This window comes from Lissotriton vulgaris, chromosome 5 (assembly GCF_964263255.1).
Source record: "Lissotriton vulgaris chromosome 5, aLisVul1.2, whole genome shotgun sequence".
Taxonomy (NCBI): Eukaryota; Metazoa; Chordata; class Amphibia; order Caudata; family Salamandridae; genus Lissotriton; species Lissotriton vulgaris.
In genome coordinates this window covers 837238207-837261091 of record NC_141693.1, presented here as the reverse complement: position 1 = coordinate 837261091, position 22885 = coordinate 837238207, and the positions used below count along the sequence as shown (strand labels likewise).

Genomic DNA, 22885 nt, shown 5'->3' with positions numbered 1-22885 from the left:
ATGGCGAAATGCGATGTCAAGTCGGCTTTCCGACTCTTTCCGGTCCACCCTGCGGATCACCAGTTGTTGGGGATTCAGTTCGAGGGGCTAATATTTGTGGACAAGGCGCTGCCGATGGGGTGCTCCATTTTATGCGCGCTATTTGAGTGTTTCAGTTCGTTCCTGCAGTGGGTTTTTTCCAGGCGTACAGGCTCGGAGTCAGTGACGCACTACCTGGATGACTTTTTCCTGGTGGGGCGGCCCGGAGCGGCGGACTGCCAGCGGCAGCTGGACGGTTTGGCCGGGTTGATGGGGGATTTCGGTGTTCCCCTGGCGCCAGAGAAGACATGCGGTCCCAGTACGGTGTTGTCCTTTCTCGGTATCGAGCTCGACTCTGTCGCCATGGAAGCACGCCTGCCGGAAGCCAAAAGGTCAGCGATGCTGGGTTTGGTGGATGGAATGCTGGCAAAAAGGAAGGTGACGGTGAGGGAGGTACAGGTGCTGTTGGGTCATTTGAATTTTGCTTGTCGCGTGATGCGGGAGGGCCGAACGTTCTGCCGGCGTTTGGGTTTGGCGTTGTCTGGTTTGACCTTGCCTCATCACCATGTGCGCCTCTCGGCGGGGATGAAAGAGGATCTGCGCATGTGGCGGGCGTTCCTGGAACGGTTCAATGGAGTACCCATGGCGCCGGCGGAGGACTGGGAGTGGGACGTCACCATGTACTCTGATGCGGCGGGCGGCGGCGATTTCGGTTTGTACTGGGATGGCAAATGGTGCGCGGAGCAGTGGCCGGTGCAATGGCAAGCAGGAGGGCGGAGCATCGCATTTTTGGAGTTCTTCCCGTTGGTGGTGGCGGTCACGGTGTGGTCGGGGGTGCTGGCGCACAAGCGTGTGTTGTTTCGGGTAGACAACATGGCCGTCGTGCAGGTGGTGAACAGGCAGTCGGCCCAAGACCCGCAAGTGCTGAAATTGATGAGGGTGTTTGTGTTGCGTTGCTTAGAGAATTACATCCTGTTTCAGGCGTGCCACGTCCCAGGAGTGGACAATGACATTGCGGATGCTTTGTCTCGTTCACAGTGGGAGAGGTTCCATGGGCTAGCCACGGCGGCGGAGGAGGTCAAGACGTCGGTGCCGGAAGAACTGTGGTCGGTGGGCGAGGCCGGGTCTTTCAGCTGGTGAAGGCGTCCGTAGCGGTGTTGACGTGGAAGGCGTATGAGCAAGCCTGGGAGGAATTCCTGCTGTCTGGCGCGGTAAGGCGAGGGGCAAGTAGCAAAAATAAGTATAAAGTTCCCCGGTAGGATTATGCAAATGGAGTGTGTGTATGTATATATAGTGTAGAGAGAAAGGTATTCAAGAGGGAAGGGGGATTCCCTCTTGGGAACTAAAACCCTCACACACCCAGCAAGCTAGGTGTACACTTCATCATATGGGTTCTGCTCCTCGTCAGACTGGTGCTGCAATGTCTGACGGGCTCCTGCGAAGGGGCTCTTTATCGGAGATCTTTTGTTCCAGCCATATGGTGCATGCGTGTAAGAGGGCAGGTGAATGTGTAGTCGTGAAAAAGTGATAGTGAATTAAAAAAGGTGGGTTAGTCCACAAAGAACTTTAATGGTGTGGCTAGCTCCCTTGGTTAATATGGTGGGAGGGGAGATATACACCACATGTATTGGCGGCGAAATACTACAACCCTCTATTAGGTCAAGGCGAGGGGACCGGTGGCTGCGCGAGGAACAGGTGGTGCGGTTCATGTTGGCGGACATGGATAAAGGGCTGTCGCGGGTGACGATTGCGGGCAAGTGGTCGGCGGTGGCGTTCATGGGAAAGTTGTGGTGGGGTTACTCCCCGTCGGTGGGGGAATTGGGGACCCGGCTGCTGGAGGGGTGGGCGCGGGAGAGGGGTGCGAAGGTGCGGTTGCGACGTCCCATCACAGTGGAGTTGCTGGAAGGAGTCATTGGCGCGCTGCCGGCGGTGTGCTTGGATGGGGGCGAGGCGGTGCGGTTTTCTGCCCTTATGTCCTGGCTGTTCTTTGGAGCGTTTCGGGTGTCGGAGTTGCTGGGCGCGAGAGGGGGACAGGGGTGGTTGTGGGAGGATGTGGAGTTGCGAGCGCAGGAGACGGACCAACGGGGGGTCGGGACATGGGTGGTGTTGGGCCCAGGCGGTCGGGAGGGGGGGTGTCCCGCGGCGTGGGGGAGGAGGTTAATGGCGAGCCGGGGCGAGAAGGAGGGGGAGGTTTTTGGTCGAGGTGGAGGTGACGGAGTGACGGCGGCTCAGGCGTTGTGGGTTCTGCGGCATGCCCTGCGGTACATGGGTGAGGACCCACTGGCTTACGGGACGCATTCCCTCCGGATCGGGGCGGCGACGGAGGCGGCACGGAGGGGTTGGAGAAAGGAGGAGATACAGAGGCTGGGACGGTGGAAGTCAGATTGTTACCGGACGTATGTGAGGTTGCGGGAGGCGGATGGGGTGTTGTTACATTGATTCCCGAATTTGATATGTGTGTCTCTACAGGTGCTGTGGCGGGGTCGGAGGTGGCTGTTTTGAATGTGTATATTGTGGGATACTCATTCGTCAAGTGGGCAGAACATGCGGAGTGGGACAGGCATCGGACACTCAATGTGGGATTGGATGAAGGGTTGTACCATTGTCACTGGAGGGGAAAAGGGGATAGGCGTTGGCATGAGTTGTTGCCCTTGTTGAATACGGTGGTCGGGGGGGGGGGGGGTGCCCGGATGTGGTGGGGTTTCATCTGGGTGGAAATGACTTGGTGCAGTGTAAGGGGCTGGCATTGCTCAAGCAAATGAAGAGGGACCTGAGGGAAATCAAAAAGCAATGGGCGGGCTGTCATGTGATCTGGTCCGAGTTTATCCCCAGGCAGGTGAGGAGGGGAGCGGAGCACCCAGGAGCTATAGACAGGGCCCGGAGGAAGATTAACCGAGGGATGAGGGACTTTTGTGCCAAGGAAGGGGTGGGGAGGATGGAGCACCCGGAATTGCGCTACGAAGCAGTGTATTTTTTCAGGGAGGATGGGGTCCATCTGTCTAGGTATGGAATGGAATTGTACATAGTGCAGTTGAAGGAGGCGTTGGATGGAGCTTTGGGGGTGCTCAGGTATCCCAGGAGGCAGAAGTCCTAGGGGGGGTCAAAAGTCGTAAGCGACTTCCGAGTGGCGCTTTCCTAAGGAGATAGGGGGGTATTTGCTGGCGGCCTGGGGCTGTATTGGTAGGCGGGGGGTTGAAGTCATTGAGGTCACTGTGGTCATTCAGTCGCTGGGTAGGGGGGTAGGTTGCTGAGCGGATGTTTGTATTTCAGTTGCAATGTTGGGGTTAACTTTAGGGGTGGGGTTGGGGGGGCTGTCAGGCAGTTGTTATTTAGTGAGCAGTAGTTTTGTTCGGCACAGGCCAGGTGGGTTGTTGTTTAGGTGCGCCTGATTCCAATAAAGCGGCCTTTATCACACTATTTTGGTGTCTGTGTCAGTGCTCCCCCCCTCACCTACTGGTGTGCCCCAATGGGGATTTGGGGGGGCAGCCGACCAGCGGGAGGCTTGCCCCCCCAGGGAAGTTTGGGGCAGCAGGAGAGGGGGGGGGGGAGTTTGAGCTCCGTGGGTTGCCGTAGCTGGGCTGGTTGGGCTTCCTTGGGCTCCTTTTGGGCTGGTCCTGATAAAACCGGCCATTTAGTGTCACTGCACACCGTTTGTGGTGCAGTGACACAGCAGCCGGGTGGCCGTGGTTAAATTGTTGTCCCGCCCTCCCTCCCTGTGTTTTTTTCCCCGCGGGGTGGGTGGGTGTCCCTGGGGGCCTTTTTGCGTTGGGGGTTCTTCCGGGGTTGAGAGGGGTTTTGTTGGACGATGGTGCACTGGATGTTAGGGTTAAGAGTTGTATTTTGACGCTGGAACAGGTGCTGGTACTTGTTGGTGCTTTCCTAAGGAGATAGGGGGGTATTTGCTGGAGGCCTGGGGCTGTATTGGTAGGCGGGGGGTTGAGGTCATTGAGGTCACTGTGGTCATTCAGTCGCTGGGTAGGGGGGTAGGTTGCTGAGCGGATGTTTGTATTTCAGTTGCAATGTTGGGGTTAACTTTAAGGGTGGGGAGGGGGGGCTGTCAGGCAGTTGTTATTTAGTGAGCAGTAGTTTTGTTCGGCACAGGCCACGTGGGTTTTTGTTTAGGTACACCTGATTCCAATAAAGCGGCCTTTATCACACTATTTTGGTGTCTGTGTCAGTGCTTCCCCCCCTCACCTACTGGTGTGCCCCAATAGGTTTGCCTCACTACAAGTTATTTTGTAATGCTACATGTTCAGGAGCACTGAGCTGCTTTTTGTTTGTCTTTACAACAAAAATAACAGGAAACCCCATGATTTATGTGGGTACATATTTATACAAACAGAGACAAATGAGATGTAATCAGTCTGTTGGAAAGTCTTATGCCCATCACATCAGAGGCTACTGTACAAATGACATTCATTGTTTCTTGCTCGAAAATAAATAGTGTTATAATACTCTAAAAAAATGCTCATATACAAAAGGTGCAGTATGAAAAAATGCATTATACCACATAACTTATACATTGTGTAAATCACTCCCCTATGTTTCATACAGAAACCCATCCACTGCATATAAACACAAAAACAAACATATATTACCACTGTCACACATCTCTAGATAGCTCTTAGAGAAAATGCACAACTTCTAGGAGAGTCCAATGGATGATTAAAACATGCTGATATAGTTAATTTACTGTTGTGGTAAACTAGATTAGTGGTGCTTGGGTGATAGTTTTATTTAAACACTGATTTTATCTTGTTTCCGGGTATTTGGAAGTCGATTCTCTGAAAAACACTTCAATAATATCCAGGGACAAGTAAACCAGTGTATAGAAAAGTGTATTTTAATTTCTTTGCTTCTCCTATAAATTCCAACAGAAAATGCTCCTGGTATTTTTGTCGATGGTGCAATTTATTTTTCCGGTGACATTTTTATTGTACACGTTTGTTCAGAATTTGTGTACTTTCCTCATTCCGCAAATGTAAATTCTACTTTGATTTTGGTGTAATTCTCAAGCTGCTTACCATCACTTAACTTTTAAAAGTCACTTATATCCAATCTTACCCTCGAAAGGGAACCACAAATGAATGATAATTTGAGTTGTAAAATGTATTGCATCATTTAGCTGTCTAATTTGAAAAGATAAATACAATCCAACTTTTATCTTGATCAGTCGAGCTCCACATATGTTCCGTTATCCCAACATCCAACTCTAAATCTTGTTCATTTTTCCAACTTCCTTTAGTGAATGGTACCTGAAGTGCACTGCTGAGGCATCCAGATGGCTACACTGCACATGAAATGGAATGGGAAGGAATATTTAGCCTGCCCCTGCCTCTCCCAGAATTGATAGTTTGTAATGCATGTACACAACTATGTACTTTTTTCCCCCCATCCATTATCTGGCAGCGCAACTCCAGCGTTTGTCGAGTTGGTTAGGCTATGGAACATGACTTGAATATGACATCATTAAGATATTAAGGAATATGTTCTAAACCCTCAAAAATGTTCACGTTATCTCAACATTGCTTCAAGTGGCAAAATAAAACTGGAACTGCCACTTAAAGTGCAGAGCTGTAGGCACCCCGTCAGCAACCGAGATCCCACTCTTAGTGCGCCAAAGATTTGTCTCTCTACCAAAATTGCAAACAGATCAATTGGGGCCAGAGCTGGTATAACCTTGATAGGTGCGCTCTACAACGTGGGTACCCTCATGGCCTTTGAGGAGATACATACTGCCTATGAAGGAACGTTTGAGCAATTCTTAAACTATGCAGCATTGTCCAAAGTAATCCTGCTTACCTGGGGTGGAACCAGAGGATTATACACCGACAAAGATCCTTTACATTTGGGGGACGAGCCAATGTTCTAGTAATGTTGCATATAAGGCCATAAGGGCCACCAGTCAGGGTTGGATTGGGAGCAAAAATTGGTGCAGGCACACCAAAGAATGTGGCCCACATTTGCGTATTGCCTTTACGCAAAACACTGCTTCAGTGAAGTTTTATGAAAATAAAGGGGGTGGGGGCAAGTTTTATTAACTTCACATAGATAAAAAAAGGTTATATTAGTTCATACTGCGGAGCCACACATGAATGTAAGTGAGACCACTCGTGCCCCCGCACAATCAGCATACATTAATGGGCCGGCCCGGTGGGAGAAAAGGAGTGATACCTCCCCCCATCTGCCTCTAGAAAGGCCACTCAGGCACTCACTGGGCCGCTGGCGGCATTCTAACAGCACAGACAGCACCCAGGCTGCCCAAAAATGCAGACCACAGCTAGAACTCGGCTACCGGACCTTCGGCCAATTCCAGAGTGCCTGCGTTACCAATCCGACCCTGCCCCCAGGGTTAAAGATTTGATGTCCTTAAGGAACAAAATGGAACAAAGACCAGGGGGAAGAGTTACCAAATTGTGGTGGGTTCGTGTCCGGAAACATGGTAGGCAGGTTTCTCAAAATGCTCATTTGAAGCCTCTACAGTTTAGGTACGTCCATCGTACACACCTGACTCTGGCACGCCTGCAGGCCATGTATCCGGATATAGCACCCAAAGCAGCAAATCGAATAGTAAATTGGTAGATCTTGCACTGGTCCTTGCAAAATGGCAAATTGCTGTGAACTGAATTATCTGATGACTCCAGTTCTCAATGGGTGGAAATCAGACTTACATACATTTGCCTGAGCAGAGATGGGTTCTAGTGCCAACCAGATAGATGAAGCACCTAGACTTAAGCTAGTACTAAATTCGGGGCATTAAAACGGATGACAAACCACCAAAGAAGGTGAACCTCTCCAATATGTATCGTCAAAGATGATGGCCTTTACCTGTATTAAAGCAATTGGTTTTGTAATCAAAGTCCAGCAGAGAATTATAGCGCATAGATCAACAGCCTGAGGCAGAAGTCTTTAAATTTCAATGGGGTCAATAGTTGGAGGGGTTAGGGGGTGGGGGATAGGGTTTTGTTTTGTTTTGCTGGAACCTGGAACGAGGGAGGGGTTGTTTTTCACCTTGATCTTTACGCACAATGTCACCTGTGGTTATTAGTACACTTCATATGTGATTATCCTTACATTCTTCTTCTCTGAAGCACAGATATGAACATGCAACAGTGGTGTTGTGATAATTTATGGGTTGCATTCAACTTTTTACTGACTGTAATGAAGATCCGTTCAAAAAAAGAATGCACTTTTTCTGGCACAGGATGAACTATGGAAAATGAGGCCAATCCAGCCCATTCAGTCTTGGTATAGAGTTCCAGAACCTGTTATGGCAGCATGACAATGTTTGCCGACTACTTCATTTTTGTTTGGTATATTCTTTATGGAAATGTTCAGTCCTCTTGTGTGACCACAATAAAGGTGTATTGTGCGTACTGATAAAATCCATGCTTTTTATTATTTTAGTTGTTTCTGTTCTAGAGCCCATCCTGTTCGTTGTGTATTTTCAATATGCACCAATTTATGTTAGTGTTGAATGTAGAATAAACAAAAATGCATTTATAACTCTCAGAAACAGAGAAAAAAAATGTGACTTGAAGGATCAGTAATTGGAATTACCAGCGGAATTCATGGGTCTGCCTTCTTTATAAACTGTACTAAAGAAGAAAGTCCCGGAAACTCATTTTTAGGTCTCGACTGGCGTACACTGCGCAGCAGTGTCGCGCAGCTCGAGAAATTTGTTTTTTCAGTTACTGGGGTTGAACCCGCCTCTCTCTTCCATTGGCTAGCTCCATAAATGGAAGCTAGCCATTGGAAGAGAATAATGTCACTCATTCTTGGAGCAGATTCGTGGGCGTTTCAGTGTTTTTTTAAAAGCCCGCCCCCTTTGTTTCGTCATGAAGAGGTGGCCAATTGTGGGTGTTTCCTTTTTTTTTGTTCAGGATGTTTGCGGCTGCCATTTTTTCATGGAGCTGGGGCGGGCGGGTCGTGGAAGCGCTTTATTGTGCCTTTAGCGCTGGGAGAGCTTTATTTCTTCTCTAAAGCGCCTGGAAGCGCTGTACTTGTCTTCAGCACCTTAGGAGCGCTTTCTGTTCGTAGCCGGTGCCCACCCGGCATTTTCCTCGCTAATTGCCAAGTTTGGAATCCCTGGCGAGTGCCCACCCCGCCAGGGACCTTGCGGTGATTTCTTTTTTATTGCCCGAGCGAGTGCCCACCTCGCTTTATATTTAAATTAGAGAGGGTGCCTACTCCTCGTTTGCACGAGATTGTCCCCGCCGCCCGTCGCCCGGACTGGAAGTCAGGCAGGCTCCCCCCAGGGCTCCCAAGAGCGAGGAAGAGCCCCGGGGAGTGAGAGGAGAGATAGAAGTCCAGCCGTGAGGCTCCCAGAGTAAAGGGAGAGCCCCGCAGCCAGTGAAGGGAGCCCCTGCCTCGAGGAGCAGCGTGGGAACGGCGAGGAGCCCCCGCCAAAGCAGCCCGGTGAGTGTTGGCGTCTGGGGGGCTCAGCAGTGGTTCTAGAGCGGCCCCTGGAGGGCAGAGGGCCGCTCCATCGTTCCGCCACAGCTTCCTGGGGCATTATTGTTTTAGAGCCCGTGAGAGGCTCTTGGGCAGTTTCTGATTCAGAGTTCCCCGAGCGGGACTCCAACCTTCCAGGCATTCCTTAAAGTTGCGAGCGGCGTTGCTCTCTGCCCTCGCAGGTGCCCTCAGCTCTGAATCCTCTGCCATCTGATCTCACCCCGGGCCCTCACTCACATCTTACCTGTGTACTCTCAGCTCTTACCCCTCTGCCCTCAGCTCTTACCCCTCTGCCCTCAGCTCTTCCTAGGCCCTCACTTCTGGCACCTGTGCCCTCTGACCTCAACCCAGACCTCCAGCCCTCACCACGCTGCCCTCTGCCCTTACCTGTGCCCTCACTGACTCCTGTGCCCTCAGCTCTTACCCCTGTGCCCTCAGCTCTTACCCTTGTACCCTCAGCTCTTGCCCTAGTGCCCGCAACTCTTACTCCTGTGCCCTCAGCTCTTACCTGTGCCCTCAGCTCTTACCTGTGCCCTCAGCTCTTACCCCTTTGCCCTCAGCTCTCACCTGTGCCCTCAGCTCTTACCCCTGTGCCCTCAGCTCTTACCCCTGTGCCCTCAGCTCTTACCTGTGCCCTCAGCGCTTACCTATTCCCTCAGCTCTTACCCCTCTGCCCTCAGCTCTTACCCTGCCCTGTGCCCTCAGCTCTCGCTTCTAAAACTCCTGTGCCCTCAGCTCTTACCTGTGCCCTCAGCTCTCACCCCTCTGCCCTCAGCTCTTACCCCTGTGCCCTCTGCCCTCACCCGTGCCCTCAGCTCTGACACCTGTGCCCTGTGACCCTCGCCGGTGACCATGGCCAGCACGGGGGGAGATCGTGGCCTTCCTGCTAGCCCTGTCGGGCTGGGTGCTGGTCTGCTCCACGCTGCCCACCGACTACTGGAAGGTTTCGAGCATCGACGCCACGGTCATCACCACGGCCACCTTCTGGTCCAACTTGTGAAAGACCTGCATAACCGACACCACCGGCATCTCCAACTGCAAGGACTTCCGGTCCATGCTGGCCCTGGAGGGTGCGTCCTGACGGGGGGAGAGGGGGGGAGGGCTGTGTGTGTGTCTGTGTATGTGGCTCTTTGTATGTGTGTGTGTGGCTCTGTGTGTGTGTGTGTGGCTCTGCGTGTGGCTCTGTAGGTTTGTATGTGTGTGGGACTCTGTGTGGGTCTGTGTGTGGCATTTGCGAGAGATTAAGCTATTGGCATTGTAAATGACAGTGCCTTTATTTATCTGTTTTCAAAACCAACACATAAATAAAAATATTGTCATTTACAATGCCAATAGCTCTAACTTTTTCAAAAGCGAGACCGTTGCATTGTAAATGCTTGTTTGTAATGAAAATACCGATTTGACTCAGCTGGTAACTAGTGAAGTTAACTGATAGTCTAAACTGTGTAAGAAAGAACTCAAAACTTAGAGGAGTGAAGTTGTTGGTTTTTTTAAACTCATTTTTAAGTCATCGTGCAATTTATGTCTCTCTTTCTTTAAGTTGGAATTGCACTACTTACAAAATTTCCCTGTACCCCTTTTTACCATGTCATTGGGGATAGTAACAGAATTTTGCCTGAGGTTATTAACAGAGTTTTTCACCATGATTCAGTATGAGTCAGTTAATATTTTACATCACATCACCGATTTACTTCTTTTATTGCTATGAACCTAATAAAATCCATCAAGTGTGCCGGCACTAGCATACTAGGGTGCAAATGAGTACACCCCATAGACTGTTTTTCTTTTGGTTTTATATACCTGGGTCGCCAATTATATATCTAGGGTGTTCGGGTACAGAGCAGTTCAGTATCTACAGCATCCCTATCCCCTAAGGTAATGCTGGAAACAATGCTGCAGTGGTGAGACGTATCTTGGAAACCCATCCTGCATATTTGTTTACATGATTTTTACTTTCAGGGGTGCTAAAAAGGTAGTAGTATTACTTGTTTGAGAAAAGTTAAATACATATTTTCAAACGTTCTATTTATTCAAAATAATGAATCAATTGCCTTCATTAGTTAAACATTTTATATTGATCAGAACAAGGTTCTCTGTTTCACCTACACAATCTGTTTCATGGTATCAAGTGAAGCCACAAAAGGCATCATCCCCACTGCAAGGCTCAATTTAATTGCTGAGGAATCAGTCAGTCAAAAATAATTGAAGTGCTTAGCAAAGCACCACTAGCCTAACTTATCAAGATATAACTGCTTATTTCGATAAACATATACATCTAGCCCTATATCTGTGCTTGGAGGGACGGATATAAAACTGTGATGATGAACCCTTTGTAAAATTGCAAAATACCAGCAGCTGGATTTTTTTTTTTAAATCAGCTTTTCTCTCTTAAAGTTGTCTGTTTTTCTAAGCTACTACATTACTAATCATTTTTCTTTTTTTGGAAAGTTATTTATTAGCAGAATGTAAAATGGAAGTAAGTTACAAATTAATTATGATCATGTCACGGCTGTACAGCTAGAACATTGATTGGGTCAAGCATTTTTTGCTAAATATTTTATGATTGGGTGGTGGAAATTATTAAAATGGAGTGATCATAATTCTGCCTTCTAATAGTGGTGAAAATGGATATGGGTAATCAAAGATGTGTTTTAACGTGTATTTTGACAACCTAAATGATGGAAATATTCAAAAGAGAAGAGATATGTAAATGAATGGCTAATCATACAAAAAGGGTTATTCTGTAAAAGAATTGCCACCGTTTCTTAAACACTAGTATTAGGAGAACCAATTTTCAGTATAATCTCATTGTTATTAAAATATGGCAATTGTGGGTGAAAACAGCATGTCACTTGCTCCTGCTGCTCAAATCTAGTTAATGAATGCACGTGACCATCACTCCCTAAGAACACCCTTGAAATCGTCCTAAATGCTGTTAAAAAATGTAATGGCAAAAGTAGAATCAGATATGTTGTTGGTTCATATTTAGACTGTGAGGCAAACAATGTGGAAATACCTTAACTTGTATTAGGAGCGAAAGGGGGATATGGTTTTGTAGGAATAGAAATTGTTGTAAACGCTTTATTTCAACAACTCTTGTCATAAAAGCTATAAAAGACACCAACTGGAATAAAAGAAGAAGTATAAAAATAAATGATTCATACAACAGCTTACTACAGTTAAATACATGTTAACAGTGTTTACTATTCTGATAAATAGTATGACGTTAGATTGAATTTGAAACCAGTGCTGGAATACCCAACTGCTTGACCCTAGATAGAATAAAAATCAGACCACTGTCCATATTCTCCAATACACTAACTACAGATGAATTGAATACAGCCAGTCAGTATGGTTTTTAATTTTATGTAGCTGTCTAATAAGAGTTGCAGTTTTTTACTGCTTCACATTATAGTTCCATAAAGTGCTCGGCAAATGGACATCAGTCTAAACCACTCACATTGTACCTGGTGCTCTGTAGCTTCTATTCGCCAGAAAAAATAACCATAGAGGAACAAGCAATCCTACAAGCTGTACTTGTTACTGATATTCACGTTTTACTCCCTTTTTGTAAATTAGTTTGGAAATGTACTTATAAAATGGTTTGCCCAGGCGCCAATGATATATAGAAACACTTCTTATAATTCCAAACAAAGCAATGTAAAAATGCTTACCAGGAGCTTGCCTTCAGGAGGAAGATTTGGACGCACGCTTCGATACCCCTTTACGGTTAAAGTTGTTGGCTGAGCATCTCCGTTAGAGTCAACATTGGAAGTTGACTTCCATTCATCTAACATGTTAAAAAGAATGCCAGGTCATAAGAATTTGTGTCCTGCGACAGTCATCAATGTGTATCTCTCGATGAACAAAAACACCGTCTACCAAAAGTGGTTGTATACCTGTTTCTATTTGTCCTGGCTCCAGATCTACGTGTTTCAAAGAATGCAGAGAGACAAAAAAAGGAAAATGACACAGAAACTGTTAACATGGGGGAAAGAATGCCTGTAGCTTTAAGAGCACTGCAAAAGAGCAAGAAAACCTTTTGGTATGGACTCGCCCTGACAGTGTTACATGTAAACTGGCTGCAAATATCATGCTCTCAGCTTTTCTGACCTTTATAAATACAAGGGATTCGTTCATCGCTAAAAAGAAGCAATTGTTTGTTGGGCAAGTAGTAGGAAACTATGCTTTCTACAATGGAGACTTAGTCGTAATTGCATTGGTGTATTGCACATACCAAGCATAACTTCAACTTCGTGAACTATGTTCTAAAATGCAGTCTGGGATGTGATATTCCCTTTTGCTGCCACAGTTAAACGGTTTATGAGTATGCAAAAGCCTTGAACGAAAACTATGCACTACAGCGTTATGGTGCACTTCACACACTTTTCACAGTACACACTAAGCAATTACAACATTTAAATTCACTGTAAAAAAATAAGTAACGTTGTTTAGTATAATGCACGTTGGTACGCTCTGTACAGCACCACAAGAAAAGAAGCCACACGAGGGGACCCATAAAATAGCTATATCCGCCCTGCAAGTTTTTTTTGGCATTCCTAACACCTGTCTGAAATAGCGTCAAATGATTTATAAAGTCGAAATCCTGTGTAAAATTGCTTTAAAGATTTATATAGTCGAAAGCTTATACATTTTTTTTATGAAAAAACACACACGCTCTGTAAAAAGTGGATTATTATTTGGGGTGGACAGTTGCCCACCTCAAGGAATAAAGACACTAACTTGTCAGGGAGAGCACCAAAGTCACTTGCAGTAAAGTCACAAAATTAACCAGAGATCAACAGCCTGGTAGCTATGGCACAGAGCAGGCAAGCTTAACATAGGACAATGTGTACAGTAATTATGCCATACTAAAACAGCAATATAGGAAAAACATCAAACATTAAAAATGCCAAATCAAATCCGAAAAATTGAGTAAAATGTAATAAACGAAAAGACACCAAAATTGCAAAAATCGAATTTGACGAAACCAGAAATATGAATGTTTAAAGTTTTAAGTAAAAATAGCACCAAAAGCACTAGTGCCAGTGATAGTCTATGGACGCAGTAGACCAGGACCTAGGCAGAATTTAAGGATGACCATCATGGAATACATGTTTTATACATCAAGTGGGTTTATCTTGCTTAAAGATTTTACCATATGACTTAGTATCTTTTTCTGAACCTCAAATCCTCCTTGGGGTGTCAGAGAAAGGTGCATGCGACCACGCAAGCAGCATAGGCACCAATGAACGTGCATGCTGACACTTCACTGGGCATGGCATTGGGAGATTAGGTTTGTTTTTAATAGGTGTATGAAGGAATGACACTATAGTTTGGCACCAACCTGAATGTTTCTGACTACACAAGTGCACGAGAATGTTTCTCAGAGCACCAAGCGTACGAAAGGACTGAGAAACAAAACTGAATGGCACGACATTGTTGTACATATAATTGTTACGTATGTCCTTTATGTTGTATGTCCTTTTTTCCTTTTTTCCCCTGCTTTACAGGTTTCACCTATTGTGGGTCCGTAGGTACGGTTTAGCCACGACACGCACAGCACACCTTAGCTTGTGTGCTGTAAATCGCTCATTTACACATGGCTACTTCCAATTTTCGCAGCCACATCATCACCTTTGGTCCTGAAGAAAGCCTCATTAACACTAGCAAGGCTGAAACATGTCGACCATGATTGAAGAGATATAGAAGAGCATTTTTATCTTAACAATATCTCACTTTGTTTTTTAACATGTCTTAGGACTCTTTGAATACATCAGTACCAGGTTGAGCATCCTAGAGATACTTTTAAATGGCACCATATTTTTTTAGCACATTCACCCTCAGTGTGAAATTAGCCTGGTATATGATGTCCTTTGAAAAACTGAACATTTTCCCTTTGTTTTCCATCTACTTTCTGGGGACACACGCTGCTGCTGCTTGGGACACCCTGCTGGTCTCCTCCGCCGCCGCTGCACGTTTCCACCGGTGCACGGCCGCCGAGAGAGGAGACCACAACCCCCAGCGATCCCTGCGGGTGACCACGCCCACCACTCGTCTTGGCGCCAGGAGGCGCATTTAAACAGCGTTAGGGCTGCAGAGGAGCGGGAGCCCTTTGAAAAACTGAAAATTTTCCCTTTGTTTTCCACCTACTTTCTGGGGACACACGCTGCTGCTGCTTGGGACACCCTGCTGGTCTCCTCCGCCGCCGCTGCACGTTTCCACTGGTGCACGGCCGCTGAGAGAGGAGACCACAACCCCCAGCGATCCCTGCGGGTGACCACGCCCACCACTCGTCTTGGCGCCAGGAGGTGCATTTAAACAGCGTTAGGGCTGCAGAGCCGCGGGAGCCCTTTGAAAAACTGAACATTTTCTCTTTGTTTTCCACCTACTTTCTGGGGACACACGCTGCTGCTGCTTGGGACACCCTGCTGGTCTCCTCCGCCGCCGCTGCACGTTTCCACCGGTGCACGGCCGCCGAGAGAGGAGACCACAACCCCCAGCGATCCCTGCGGGAGACCACGCCCACCACTCGTCTTGGCGCCAGGAGGCGCATTTACAGCGTTAGGGTTCCCGGGACGCGCGGTACCGCGCCGGGCTAAGCCCGGGCAAAGGGCGGGCCGTCTGTGGCCGTCCGGGGACGACCAGGGACGGGACGGGCCTTCCCCCTTGGCACGGATTCGTGGGACAGGTACTGTGGACTTTGGACTTGGTTTGGTCCCTCGGGCCTCAGACATCATTTTGTGACATTCAGTTGTTGGTCTATGGAAAAGGGGGACCTGGGGATATAAGGCACTTATAGTAAATAGAGTACATAGATATTTAGCCTCCCATTAGAAGGAAGCTTGGACTGCTCCGCGGAGTAGATCAAGAGCTACTCTAATATTATATTCATTATGTCTAACCACCCTAAAACTAGCCCCCCTAGGTGAAACCCCTGATCAAACCCTAGCAGGAAACAACAATCTTGCCCCCAATAAAGTAAAAAAAACCACCGCAATTGATTTAATGTTGAGGAAGGTATCTGGGGAGATAGAACGAATGGAAAGGAGCCTCTCTGCCTCACCCAACCCTATAGCAGCTACCCCAACACAATCTAGGGATCACACTCTAGCAGACAGCCCCAATATGACTGGAAATTCAGTGTCACCAAGTAACCAGATAGAAGCTGTTCCTTGTGCTCAACCACTACCTACCCCTAGGGCAAAAATCTCAGGGCATAGTGACTCGACCACCCATAGCAAACCAAAACGGCGGGGGAGGATTAGGGCCCAACAGAGGAAAACTAAGTTGGTTATAGGAGAAGGTCAGTCTAATAAAAGGCAAGATGACATCCTGGTAGAAGACAAGGTCCGTACAAACACAAATCCACCAGATTGGATTGAGGATGTTATAGGAGAATTTAAGAATCATCTTGAAACCTTCATTACTGCCCAGCTGAAACCTATTATAAGTAAGGTGGACAAAATAGTGAGCGAACTGATCAAACATGGCAAGATATTAGAACTGACAACTAATATTCCCCCTTCAGGTCCTAATCAACCTCCAAGTGTGGTCGCTAACACCCCTAATAATAACACAATGGTAAACAACAATTGTGTCAGTAATATTCAACATACGGTTGCCCAGATACATGATGCCCCGGCAGCTTCTCAAAATCAGAGAGGGGGACCAAACCAAAAGATGAGCTCCAAAACACTGATAAAGCCCCTCTACATCCTCTAACACAAAGGGCCCAGGAAGAATATCATGCTAGAAATGGCCCTTATAGCCCACACCATATGGACTTGGATCCTTTCTATAGCCCATCTAGCCCTCCCCCACATATAAATCTACCACCGGAAGCCAGTCCCTACGTTATAGTATTTGCGGGGGTGCCGGAACTTAGGCCCTCTGACAGAGAATCGCACTCTCAATTACATGCTAAAATCTCCAAGTGATTGGATATACACAGACCATTGAATGCTGGGGAGAGGGGAGAGATAGTTCATGTAAGAAGAGTTAACTGGTTAGGAGGTAGGAAAAAGGATATAAGGGGGGATTGCATTGTGGCCAATTTCAGAGATGCTAGACTGGTGGATTACATATTGAACAACTCTAATAGAAATCAGACCAGCACAATTTGTGCGCTCCCCCTTGGGCATTTTTATCCAAGGAGATGGAGTAATATCAATAATGCTGACCACTCAATATGGAACTCAGGAAGACCACAACATTTCCAAAGGGCTACAGCCACAAACCACCCCGACCAGTTTCTCCCACCTCGAGATTACTCCCAGTGGAGAAATAGATTTGCCCCTTTACAGTCGCTCGATGAAAACGACTGACTACCCCCATAGATAAAGAGCTTGAAACCACTACTGTTACAGGGGGACTAGCTTGTCCTATAATAGAGGAGGGAATTGTTAATAGCAGGAATGGGCTAAAAACTAGGAAAGAAGTTCCCCAAAAACAGAGGAAAGAGAATGACAAATGTCAAAGACCCATGAAACAGGAAACTGCAGAATGAATGAACACAGTACAGAGGGAAGGAAGGCAAATAGGGCAGGGTTAGCCTTTCTGTCCTGGAATGTAGCAGGTCTGGGGGGTAAACTTGACAATAAAGAGTGGAGAGAGTATATAAGGGGCTTTCATATTATAGCCTTACAAGAAACATGGGCACAAGACCCTGACCCCTGCCAATTGGAGGGCTATAAATGCTTCTTTATGCCAGCCCAAGAAGTGAGATCCGGGAGAGCGAAAGGAGTGTTAGTGATATATGCCGACTTAGATCTAAAAGGCACTTGGTCACAACCAGTTTGGGTGTCTGATACCATACAAGCAGTGAAATTTCAGGGACACGGGCAGAGTTTTCTTATCCTTAATTTCTACAACTCGGGCCCCTTTGATGGAAATTTCCCCACATTAATAGAGTTAGAGAGCAGGTTAAATGAGGAAACGGACTTAAGGCAGGGGGGGTCCGAACCAATCATCCTGTTGATGGGGGACTTCAATTGTCATCTGTGCCCAAAGTTATTCCCTATCTCTCCTGATTGGTCTACCTGCTCTGTCGAAAGTGGGCCACACTTCGAACATAGCAGAGAAGGCACTCTGATTATGAAGCTTCTTGACAGCTTCGCCCTTACTCATACAATGGACCTGTTGCCTCTGAAAGCAGGAGACACCCTCATTCCTACATTTAAAGGAAGAGGCTGTGCTTCTATAATAGACTATATACTAATCTCTGCCTTTGCTAAAACCCAGATTATTAGGGTAAGAACGGAATGGAGCCCTTTTAGCGACCACAACCCCCTAACTCTTGAAATAGAATATAACAATCTACCAGCAAAACATCAGGGGGAGGCACGGCAATCCGACCAACGGACCAAGGGAGGCGCATCAGATGGGCAATGATTAACCCACAAGACTTCTATAGTAGCCTAGTGGTTAGAGGAAAAGAACATATAGAGATCTGTTTAGACCTTGCAATAGAGGGTAGAGAAGTGGTCCTTGCATTTGAATCCCTAACTAGGTTAGTTGAAGGATTATTAAAAACTAAGCGGCCCATTAAGGACCTAACTACCCCAAGATGGTTTGACTCGAATTGTTCACGGGAACTGAGAGAATTAAAACAGAGTCTAAAGAAGTCCCCGAGAGACAAGATTGAAATTGCCCTCTGTAGACGCAACTACAAAATACAGGTCAAGCAAAGAAAGAGTGCACTTCAAAAGGAAGTCTGGGCAGACCTTAGAGAAGCAGGAGAAAACAGAGATTATGCCCAATTCTGGAGAATTATAAATAGACCTTGTTACCAAGACTCCAGCTCCCCTGTAATTAGCACTAGTATACTCCCGAACAATGGGTGAACCATTTTAAAAGCTTGTATAATCACCAGGAGATAGAAAACGGGGACGGTGTATGGGAGGGTCCCAGAGCTGTTGATCTAGAATTCTCCTTGCTGGAAGTCTTAGAGGCAGTACAAGGGTTGACGCGTAATAAGGCGCCAGGCCCGGATGGCACACCCCCAGACCTCCTTTTAAGCAACACTGACCTTTGGGCACCGCTTATGACCAGAGTACTGAATGCAGCCATTAAAACTGGTCTTCCGAGATCTTGGTCAACTGCTGTGATTGTTCCTATATATGAGAAAGGCTGTAGGGATAATCCGCAGTGCTACAGACCAATCTCGTTGATTGATGTCTCTGCGAAACTTCTAGGTAGGGTAATACTAAACCGTCTCACAGAGTGGTCTGAGGTACATAACATCTTGGTGGAGACCCAGTATGGGTTTAGAACAGGCAAGTCAACTAGTGACCAGTGTCTTAATTTATACCTCATAGCTGCTAAATATATTAAATCAGATACAGGAACCCTATATATGGGGTTCATGGACCTCGCAGCCGCATTTGATAATGTTAACAGAACCAAGCTCTGGGCGCTCATGTATAGATTGGGAATTGATCCAGACCTTATAGAACTCCACTGGAACACCACTGCCAAGGTCCGCTATAGCTCGGGAGGGGTGAGCACTGATCCCTTCCCATGCACTAGCGGGGTGAGGCAGGGGTGTATCCTGGCTCCATTTTTATTTTCCCTCTATATAAATGATCTGGCGAGTACTCTGTTGACACTGGGGACTGACTGCCCAAGAGTAGGATCGCGTCATATACCGGTACTTTTGTACGCGGATGACGCGGTCCTGCTCGCACGAACAGCGGTGAGTCTCCAGCGGCTAATTACTGGCTTTGCAAGATTCATGGAGAATTTAGATCTATCTGTAAATCTCAACAAGTCCTTTATCATGGTGGCAGGGAAAAAAACCCCTTAAGAGATTTCCATTTAAAATAGGAACCCACGTCTGGACACTGTGAATACCTTTTCATACCTGGGTCTCTTGTTCGATGAAAAGATTGGGTTTGCCCCATTGCTGGAGGAAAGGTGTAGGAAACTTGTCTCAGCGAATGGTGCCATTTTAAACTTTGCGTGAAGGATGGGTCGCTGGTCCCCTGAACAAGTAATGACACTGTACAGAGCGGTCAGTATCTCTAAAGCTACGTACGGGGCAGAGGTGTGGGGCTTTAAGGATGCACACCAGATACAAACAGAGGAAGATAAATTCCTAAAGAAACTGCTAAAACTTCCACAGAGCATCCCAGCAGCAATCACACACAATGAGCTGGGTACCCCGTACATCTCTGACCTGATCAGAATAAGACCTATTTTGACCTGGCTTCGAATTTGGCTAAATCCAAACGCTGAATTATCTAGACAGATTATTAAAGATTGTTGTCGGAGAGATAGATGGCTGCAAATCCCTTGGCTTAAATACATTAAAGAAACCCTAGAGTCCATTGACTACCAAATGTTATTTACTGATCCCTCAAAGATTGATCGCTCTAGCAAATATCGTATTCAAAAGCAGTTATTGGATAAATACGATCATAGCAGGAAGCGACTTGACTCTGTGAAAACATCTGTAGTATCGCACTCTCTTGTGAGTAATGAAATGGGCATGGAACCGTACCTGTTTTTAATGTATAGCCAACAAGAGAGGTTTTTAATGTGTCGTTTTAGGCTCAATTTGTTACCACACATTTTAGCTTATCCGCCTGGTTTTACTTTAACAATTGAGCAGAAGGGTGCCTGCGGCTGCGACAATAGGTCTCTGCAGGACACCCTTCATTTTGTATTATTATGCCCTTTTTATAAAACTCCTCGTAGAAGATTTCTTGTGAATATTTTAAAGGAGTCAAAAATCTTTCATGCAAAAACTGCTTTATTATTTTTGCAAAGAGCAACTGACACGTGTTCTCTGTGTTCTATAATGACTTTTTTAAAAATTGCTGTCAAATTAAGAAATACTAGGGGATGATGTAGGATGAAATGAATTAAGTGACTTCTCCCTCTCAATTATTTTTAATAAGAATATATATTTTATATTTGTTTTTAACATTGTAAAGTTCAGTACAATAATGTCAAATGTTAATTGTTGATTTGTAATGTGTTGTGTATTTTTATGATGGTTTTTAACCACCAAAATAAAGATTAACTGAACTGAACTGAACTGATGTCCACTAGTTCTAGTGGGCACCTTGCACCAGTCTAATCAACCCTTATTGATGGTAGGTTATAAAGTCAACCTTATAGAAAGCTATCCTTAGTGGTAGCTGTGGAGAGCAGCCTTCAGGCTAAGACTTGGATATGAGTTAAGCAAGTTGTTTTACCATTTATAATCTCTTGAGTACCAAATGAAAACACACCACACAAGGTATATATCAAATATATATGTATTTATTCTAAACACAACCCCTCTGGACTATTTATGGTCAGAGGTAAAAGTACAATACAAGGAACTTAATTAGCATACGATAAGTTGCACAATATATGTTTTGCCCTAGGGGCCTCACAAACCATATACTAAAATAATGGTATAAGAACCATGTGAGAAATAGAAAGCAGGCCTGGGGCTACTCAGGACAACCAAAGGTTAGGATGTAGGAGGCCCACGGGAGACGCGTGCAGTGTCTAAACACAGCCGCGGGTTACCATTGACTTTCTATGGGGAACGAACAAGTTAGAATTTTAAAGAAAAAGGGTACATGGAGGTGAACTGCGATGGAACCCTTTTAGACTAGGACACTTGGAGAGTCAATACCCACGGTAGCACCGGAGTACTCGTGTTACCCCGCCCAGGGAAGCCGGGTGCATAGGTGTCTTTTCGTGTCGGGTTTTGTCGGCGATTCCAATGGAGAGCTGCAAAAAAGTGCTGCAGGTGACGAGAGTAAAAGTGTCCGGGTGGATAGGAGATGTGAAGAACCTGAAAGAAGAGGAGACAGAGTCTGGGCCACTAGCCCGTGACCAGAGCAGCGATAGAAAGATTCCACCAGATGTCGGGTGATTTCAGATGAAAAGATTAAGTTTGTCTCTTCAGCCACGAGGTCCAGGAGGCGTCGACGATGACCAGGAGCTGGATTCGAGCTGTCCCACGAAGGATCTAGTTGACTGCGGTGTCGGTATCCGGATTGGACCCAACAAGCCTTAGCAAACGCAACCCATGCAGGATGTCGAAATTGGCTTTGGTGCAGACCAGCAAGGTCTGTGGAACTTCTCCTTTGCAGGGAAGTTGGGGCAAGCCTGAAGCAACCAGGAAAGCAAGTTGGAACAAAGGTTGGTCTTCTTGGGGGCTCACTAGCTAATAGACTAGGAAGAATGCGTCGAGCTGAAATGCACAAAGCGGGCCCAAGGGACCCTCGTGGAGTGTGGGCCTCTGAGCTTCGGTGCAAACGGTGCTCGGGCTGGGGCTTCAAGCATCCCAATGCACAACTTCGGGGTACCTCGGGAAATCGGTGCAGGTAGGAAAATGCAGGATGTCCAGGAGTTCTGGTCCCATGTCTCTCGTGTCCGCCACGGGTCTCAGCTTTGCTGTCAGCGAAGGTCGGGGTCAGAGAGGTCTGGAAGTCCGTGGTCTGTGTCGCAGATTCTTCGGGATCCGGCGGAAGCCTCGAAAATGCAGACCGGCAAAGATGCTGTTGGTGCCTGTTTGAACAGGGTGGTCACTACTTGACCACAAGGGATATTTCTTCCGTCTTCCATTCGATATGGAATGTCAAAGGTCCAGGATATATGTTGCAGAGTTTTGTCCAGGGAAATCTAAAGTCCTAGGGACTGGGGTTCTATACTTATAGTAAGTTTAGGGGTTGGACTAACTCTAAGGTCCCTCCTATGGGTGGACCTTGGGTGGGGGTGGTTACACTCATCCCCTTTGTCTAGTTTCGTACCAGAGCTGGGGCTGAGTGCCCCAGCAACCGGTTTGAACTGGGAAATGCATGGAGCACCTTGTGTGCCCCAGGCAGAGTCTGGAAAGCATTCAGTGAATGCAGCCCTCCCTTCCCCAATACACTAAGAGCCTGTCTGGGGAGGTGCCAGCACCTCCCTGGACAGGAAACCTATTGCCCAGGCCTCCCCTGCCGGAGTTTCGTCCAGCAGTGATGCTGAGGCTCTGTTTAACTTTAACCGTGTAAACCAGTAACTATATGTCTTCTCCCTCTAGAAGGGTGGAATGCTACCCCACCGCCAGGACTAGCGGGGAGGTAGTATTCCAAAGTATTTGACACCTTACTCAACATGCTTTTATAAAGCCAAACCAAAGTTAGCATTAACCACGAGGATCATAATGCACTTAAGAGTATATGGTATGGCTATATCATAGAACAGCTATAAGGAGATGGCTCCGAAAGCTGCAGAGGGGCTCAGCTCATGCTAGGGGACCCTCTCACATAAAACAAAGCACTCTACCTCCAGGATTGACGAGGTCTGCCTTAGGAGTGGCTTATAGGTGTATATGTGACTATATATGTATATAGATAAAAGTATACTATATCTAAGTAAGGGATGATTACACCACCTTACCCATGCTGTGGGAAAAGACCTGTGG

At 46.7% G+C, this 22885-nt stretch overlaps 1 protein-coding gene across 33 annotated transcripts in view; it reads right to left on the bottom strand.

The window, feature by feature from the left end:
* SORBS1 (sorbin and SH3 domain containing 1) overlaps positions 1-22885 on the bottom strand; it is a 1099691-nt gene that overhangs the window by 381243 nt on the left and 695563 nt on the right. For 30 of the 33 annotated variants that reach the window (XM_086922349.1, XM_086922367.1, XM_086922341.1 and 27 more), the window contains 2 exons: positions 12372-12398; positions 12147-12262 (listed from right to left, as the gene is read on the bottom strand). In XM_086922349.1, coding sequence (XP_086778475.1) covers positions 12147-12262; positions 12372-12398 — 143 coding nt within the window. The remainder of the gene's footprint in view (positions 1-12146; positions 12263-12371; positions 12399-22885) is intronic. The other 3 variants (XM_086922345.1, XM_086922352.1, XM_086922373.1) reach the window with 1 other exon arrangement.